The sequence below is a fragment of the Lathyrus oleraceus genome, chromosome 6 (genome assembly GCF_024323335.1).
Source record: "Lathyrus oleraceus cultivar Zhongwan6 chromosome 6, CAAS_Psat_ZW6_1.0, whole genome shotgun sequence".
Lineage (NCBI taxonomy): Eukaryota > Viridiplantae > Streptophyta > Magnoliopsida > Fabales > Fabaceae > Lathyrus > Lathyrus oleraceus.
Window position 1 is genome coordinate 41,329,309 of NC_066584.1, and position 7,699 is coordinate 41,337,007.

General features: G+C 29.1%; 1 protein-coding gene across 1 annotated transcript; it reads right to left on the reverse strand.

Moving 5' to 3' along the window:
- Positions 1-2,453: 2,453 nt before the first annotated feature.
- LOC127098626 (probable 6-phosphogluconolactonase 4, chloroplastic) lies at positions 2,454-4,250 on the reverse strand. Its single transcript, XM_051037267.1, has 3 exons — positions 3,833-4,250; positions 3,434-3,569; positions 2,454-3,298 (listed from the first exon to the last, which is right to left on the reverse strand). Exons 1-3 carry the CDS (start codon positions 4,186-4,188, stop codon positions 2,828-2,830), a joined length of 963 nt encoding a protein of 320 aa, XP_050893224.1. The 5' UTR covers positions 4,189-4,250; the 3' UTR covers positions 2,454-2,827.
- Positions 4,251-7,699: the final 3,449 nt, after the last annotated feature.

The following is a 7,699-nucleotide window of genomic DNA, read 5'->3' on the forward strand; positions in this document are numbered from 1 at the left end:
CTAAAATATATTTTCATGGTACGACTTGACATACAAATGATGTTGGTCATTACTAGATCCAAGTATCCATCTATTGGATGTTAATGCCTAGACATAGGGCTAAATTTAATATCCAGAGAATATTGTTAATTGATAATCAATATCTTTATATCACTATTGAAACTTAACGCTGTTGTATTTAATATTACGAGACATCGCCTATTAGTAATTCAACTAATATCACATTATTGAGTCAAACATGAGATACAATGACAACAATATGCGTTAATACTAATAGTTGAGTAGAAGAACATATTATTAACTAATGATTATACATGAGAATAAATGATGACGTAATCTACCCCTAACAAGTTTTCTCACTGTTAACACCGAAATCTCGATTTATTTTATATCATTTACTTTTCTGCAACTAAACAACTATAAACTCTTACTTAGAATCATAGAAACTGTTGAATATGTATTTAAACACCACCAATATCTTTGGATACGATAATATTGCACTTGCTATTTGCACCGCAAGAGGGGATTGTGTTCCATCAAGACCAATGAATTGACAAATCACATAAAATTGAGGCTTCACTGATTCTACACCACTGCGGTTACATACGATGTACTATATACAAGTATATTTGACATCCATCGTGATGCATGGTAAAATTGATCCAAGCCTTAATTGCAATCCTAATGAAACTACCACTTGTAGCGATAATGATGACGCTATTGTCGATTATAACGATGGTGAAGAGGGTGGCAAAAGAGGACCATGAGAAAAAAGATGACAAACTTGTCAAGCCAATTGCTATATCTGATAAAATTTTGAAGTTATCAACCAATAATTTCATCTTAAAGCTTATTATTTCCTTTACTACAATAATAACCCTAGGTTTCCAATATGTATTCGGTGATCAAAATTTAGTCATATGTTGGTTGGAGCATTTGTCACCACCTCAGCTTTGGAGGCCAACTTAAGAAAATTCGAGATACTAACTAAGTCTTGAAAAAGTTAGGGTAGTATTTTAACTAAAGGTTCTCGATCAAGCAAGTCAAAACGTACCTACAGTAAGTTTTCCAATTTTTTTTTGACTTAGCACCACACAAGCAAATCTTGATAGCCAAGTTGTTGTGCGAAATTCAAAAGCTAATGAGTCACCTATAAATGAGGAAAAAAGTCAAATAAAATTATCTCAAAAGGGCTATGAATCGGGCACAGGACTCGACAACATCATCACGTTTTGCAAGTTATTATTGCTTGAAACACATGGGGAATTATTGCTTGATCCCTATAGGCTGTCATTTTTCCCTACATATGGCTCTCTAAGGGGTATTATTGTTTGAATCCTACGAGTTATCATTGCTCTCTACATGGTATTATTTCTTGAACTCTGTGAGGTGTCATTGCTCCCTACGTGGTATTATTGCTTGAACTTTATGGGATATCATTGCTCCCTGTGAAGGACTCCCAACAAGATATTATTTCTTAAACCCTACGAGGTAGCATTGCTCCTTACGAGGTATTTTTTAGTGATCCCTTCAGGATATATTTTCTCCCTACGAAATATTAGAGTGCCCTCCTAGAATACCCAACCCCACCGAGGAATAAGTCAAAATAAAACACATAAAAAATCAATAACTTATCAAATTTTCAAAATCACATCTCTAAATCAAATATGTAACCAACTTTCCTAAAATAGGAAGCCATCAAAAACAAAGTTGCCCAAACCAATAAAATTGACCGGCAAGACCATGTCAGTAAAGTTAATGGGCGAGCTATTATATGTCGGTGAGATTTCCAAAATATTTATTTGAGGAATAACAATGATTAAATCCATATAATGGAGTTCATGGATCACAACTTTGGAATTTATATGTTATTTTAAATGTCATGTGTTCGAATTTGGACAAGTGCAACTCTTGGAATTATTTTAGTAATTTATTTTAGATTTGTAATTAAAGTGCAAACCACTCCATTTAAAATAAATTGTGATCAATGAATTCCATTAAATGAATTTAATTATTATCCTTCCTCAAATAAATATTTTGGAAATCTCACCAACATTACATCATTTATCTTCATCTTCATAATAAAATAATTCTCAATCCTCAATATGATCAACAAAATAAAAAATCGTCTGACTTTCAATACGACAACAAAAATCGATGATGGGTTAAATTGACTCAATAAGAATGATGAAGTCGAGAATTACTTTGACCCATGTGTGTGATCATCTAAAAAGCCCATTAAAAACTATTATCTCGCACAAGGGTGGGTCATCTAAACCCTCTCGCTTTCTCCCTTATGCACCATTATACCTACAAAGTTCTCAGAACATATACAAGATAGAATTAGGGAAGTAAAACCTCACCCAAGTCATAAGAAACTCAAACTAATCTAATATTTAATCATCCTTCTCTATGAAAAGTAAAAGAAAGCGAACAAATAGTGCAATAGTATATAATATTAAGTAAATAAATATTATTATTGCAATCAACAATACATTTTTGCTCCTTAAAAGCACACACACTTTTTAGGATACTTCAGAAGTATCCATTTACATTCAAAAAGAAAACCAATTATTCTAAGCTTCTGTTTTTGTCTTGTAAACAAGACAAACAAGACAATAGTATTACATCATATTGAAAATAAAACTTAGATAATTTAAACCATGAAGCAGCAATATAAATATATATAAAATGTTGCAACACTCACGTTAACATTCTCTTTTCAATTTCTCTGTGTTGTCGGTATTTTACTCGATAATATAGAAAATGTTGAAAAGAGAAAGTTAGCGTGAGTGAGTGATGTTGTGTCGAAATAACTCGACCCTATCTATCTATAGAGCCTCGAAGCAGCACCCTTGTCCAAGAACCATTTCACATCTCCTTCGGGATTCACCTTTTGAATAGGAAGCTTATCAGCATTAGGAGCTTTCTCAAGAGCAGAATAAACAGCATCAGCTTTACCAGCACCGGTCACAACCATAGCAATATTTGAAGTAGCATTAATCACTGGCAATGTAAAAGTGATCCTCTCCGGCGGCGGTTTAGGCGCATTCGTAAGATATGTAACCCATTTATTAGTTTCATTCAGTGCAGGGTAGCCTGGAAAAAGAGAGGCTATGTGTCCATCAGGTCCCATATCTAATAGCAAAAGATCAAATTTTGGGAATCCAGTTAGTGATGATGTTGATATCACATTGCTTGTCACTAAACGTCTTAGTGTTGTTTCATAAACATCTGCTGCTCCATCAGCTGGTAAGGAATCATCAATTGTGCTCACATTTAGTGGCGGAATCGGTACCTTCCAAAAAAATACAATATGAATCAGTTCTTATAATCGTTAGACACTGATAATAATAACTACCTGAAACTCACACACAAGTAACTGTGAGGTCTCGAGTCTCGAGTTTAGTATATAATATATGTATATGTATACCTTGGAGATGAATCCATCATAAGCAAGTTTGTAGTTGCTATCAACATTAGTCTTTGGCACCACTCTCTCATCCACCAAAAATACATGCCACTTAGCCCAATCAATAGTGTCACAATAGGGAGGTTCCACCAGCTTCCTAATATTGTAACATCAAGGAGAAATTCGTTGGTAAAATTTCCCGACTCTAGATTTTCATGTAATACTGATAACTGATCGAGGTGATAAAATATTTTTCACCTCGGTCAGTCGTCCAATGTGAAATGTGACAGATTTACCTAGGCCAACCGATGTGAAATGTGACAGATTTACCAAGGCCAACCGATGTAAAAGATCTATTTCAACCGATGTAAAAAGTATTTTATGCAGTAATATAAAAAAGATAAAAAGAAGAAATGATACCTGAGATATTTGACGGGTCCCGGAGACAGAACAACGGTGAAACGTCCCTTCTCTCGGATATATTTCTCGGAGAGGTCAGAAATATATTTGGCCAAAGAAACAGCAAGATGCTCCTTGCTTAGCACATGCACATCCTTGCTATTCATTGATGCCTTCACCAAGCCACCAACATGAATTCTCTTAGGTTTCACTTGAAATGGAGAAGACACATTGTGTCTTAGAGGGTTATAGAAGCATTTTTTACCTAATTGAGGTGACAACAATGACATGGTTGAGGATTGTGTGTGTGACTTATGTTTGGAATGCAACATGCTTTGAGGAGTGCATGTTAGGGACAGAAATGTTGAAGTGGCCATTGATTAGTTAAAAAACAATGAGTTGAATTGAATATTGTAAGTATTGGAATGAATTATACTTGATTGTTTACAACCCTTATTTATGTTAAAAAATTTAGATTCTTTTATTACTCTAGGAAGCAAAGTATGGATCCTTATGTAAGTTCTAGAAGTAATAAAGTACAAAATCATTCAAATGTATATGGTAAGGAAAAACCTTTAGAAACTTCACACATAAGTGTGTTTGAGTAATTTTACATGGTTTAATTCTACTTCTATTTTAAAGTTAATGTGATCGTGTAATTTCTATTTTTCCTATTTTTAAGTTATAAAGTTTGGTATTCTAATATTTCACTTCTTAAGCAATAATGGGGTCTACCAAATCTTTCCCAACTTTTGTTTTCTTTCTTTAATTTTGTAGTGTCTCAAGTATCGTGATGGTACAATATTTATCTTCAGTTCCAAGTTGGAGACAACTTTAATACTTTGGAAAGTATCCGAATTGCAGAATCATAATATTTATGGGATTAAATATGGAAATATTTAGAGAGGACCAGAACATTGTGTTATTATTACACAAATTGAGATGAGTTTTTTTTAAAAATAATATTATAAAATTTAGATATTAATTTATTATTTTTCACATTTACAATTAATTTAATACAATTGAATTTCTCCCTTCGATTTTAGTTTTTATAATTTAACAATACATTATATAATAATTTTATATAGTGAATTATAAATATTTATGATTTAATCTAGTAATATATATTTGCAATCATAATTCAAAATAATATATTAGAAACAATGTGAAGTATTTGTTTGTCTATTTAAAAATTAAAAGTTAAATTTTAAAAAATTCTTTCATAATTATTTTAGCAAAAGTAATGAATTTAGTATTTAAAGTTAAATTTTATAACATATAACCGCATTTATAATTAAGAGTTATATTTTTAAAAGAATATTGAAGTATTTGTTTGTCTATTTAAAAATATTTTTTTACCATTTTATTTTAAAAATTATAATGTGGTATTTTTCGTTGTTATTATGATTTTAAAACTGATACATACAAATGATTTTTTTTATAAAACTATTTTATACACAATATTTTATAAAGTAAAATATTATATAATATATTTTTTTAGAAATATTGATAGAGATAAAAAAAAGGTAAATACAAAAAATAAATAAAGATAATGATTAATATAAGAAAAATAAAATAAATTGTCTGTTCTTACGAAATCAACTATCTCTTTTTTTAAAGTGATTCAAGTAGTGACAATGTTATTTTTTTATTAAGAGACAAAAAATATTTATAATTTTATAGGGATTAAATTAATTCTCATTATTTTTTATTGAATTATTTGAAAATTGATTGGTTTAATTTTCGTAAGAACTGAATCAACTCTCATAATTTTTTATCGAATTATTTAAAATTTATTAAATCTTTTTATATAAAAAGTTAATGTGCCGAATAGAAATCAGAATGAAATTTTAGTATTTTAAATTTTGATGTACGATAGATATATAATTTGTAAATTTATAATAATATATGTTTCGAATATATTGTGGATGTACAATTTATATAAGTATATAATATTATATATGAAATGGAGAAGCAACATAAATAAATTCATAAATACATATAATTTTTAATTAGAAAAATAAAAATAGATAAGTAATGAATATGAAAATAGAAGTGTTTTAATTAAAAGAGACTTATAAATAAAACATTACAATTTTTTTATAAATAAATAATAGAAATATTTAGAATATTGTATTTTAAAAAATGTTGTATAGTATTATGCTCAATTTTAATATATTATAATAGAAAAAAGAATAATGGCTATTAAAATTGCACAATTAAGAGACAATATGTGAGGAAATATTTATTCCATATCCCAAATCACATAAAACAAAACTTTAAAATAAAATACTAAAAATTGAAAGCAAAAACAAGCATCTTAAAATGATTAAACTAAAACCTAAAGAAAAAACGAATGCATTTCACACAAAAAAACCTAATAGAATTTGAAAGAGGGTAATTTAAATATGTCCCTAAAGAAAACCTTTTCAATACAATTTAGTAAATTATCTACCAAATAAAATCATCATAACCAAAAATAGTATTAGCTTGCACAAGTCTCATTCCCGTATATATTGGAGATCTTAATTCAAAAGTTGTTAATTAAATAAAAGCAATTAAACCATCTAATTTGAAGCGTCTAAGGGACAATCTTTGAATTAAAAAAAAAAGCTTGATGAACAAGCATATAACTGAATTCAATCCTAATGTTAAACTATTGTTTGTCATGACCAATCTTAATGACACTAGACACTAAGATAATTAGTTAAACCTCCACACGAAATAGCTTTTAAAGTCACTATATATACTAGCACTAGTGGAATTATTAGGAGGGGCTAGTATGATATGTAGCTTCAATTTTTTTGATAATTATAAATTCTTGAATACAAAAATGCATATATTTTTAAAAAAAATTTATGGATAAGAAAATATCTCATTTTATTTTGTTGAACTCAATAGCGAGACTACTTTGACACATCAAACAAAACTAAGGTCCAATTTTAAATATGCAAAACAAAATATCATCCTAAAATGAAATGATAAATGTATTCAAAAGCATTATGCAATAGCTAAAATAGAGTACCATAGTGAAACTCCTCTTTCCGAGATTGTCCTTAGTAGACAATGCATTGATTAGGAGTAACATTAACAACAAAAAACATCTTTAAAAAAGATCTCTCTAGAGATAAAATGATTCCAAACTATGTTGTCTTTATTAGATGTGGGATAATGATATTATAATCAGAAAAATACCAAAATCTTTGTGAATAAAATCACAAACCTTGGCAAAAGAAGTCTTAATCATACGTATTCATAAGAATTCCAATAATCAATAATCATGTTATCATTCCAATTTTCATTTCAAAAAGACCTAGATCTACCATCTCTAATTTACCAACAACAACGACTATGAATTAGATTGAGGGATCTTATCAAATTAGACCATAAAGAGAAAGAAATGTAGCCACTAATTGTTAGTAGAATAAAATTAAGTATTTTTTTTATATCATATGCATAGAGACTATAGAGACTAATGTGATATCAAAGTCGTTAGTAATTTTTATGATTTTAAGAGAAATAATTGAAAAAGTTGTTTGTTTATTGAACTAAATTGAAATAACGGGCAAATGAAGATAAGGTTAATACATAAAATAAGATTGTTGGGGTTTGAGCTCATTATCCTATCCTTATGGATTCTCGTGATCAATCATAAGTTACTATTATCATCTATCGTTCTACATATATTATTTATGTATAAACAGCGGCATGAAATCAATCATATTGTTTATCAGATGATCTCTCGTTCGGTTAACCAATACGATAAAATTAAGTTTAGATAATATGTGTGAATGCTAAACTTAAATTCATCTCTAAAGTTTTAGTATCTATAGGATGGAAATCTTTGACCTAATTATGAAAAATATTTCTCAATTTCAATTCAAGACC

Bases quoted from the DNA above. Each gene is read 5' to 3' on its own strand.
- LOC127098626 (XM_051037267.1), bottom strand. From the start codon at position 4,188: ATGGCCACTTCAACATTTCTGTCCCTAACATGCACTCCTCAAAGCATG. The intron at 3,570-3,832 runs GTATCATTTCTT...TTACAATATTAG, and splicing joins GGACCCGTCAAATATCTCAG to GAAGCTGGTGGAACCTCCCT. The intron at 3,299-3,433 runs GTATACATATAC...TTTTTTTGGAAG, and splicing joins ATGATGGATTCATCTCCAAG to GTACCGATTCCGCCACTAAA.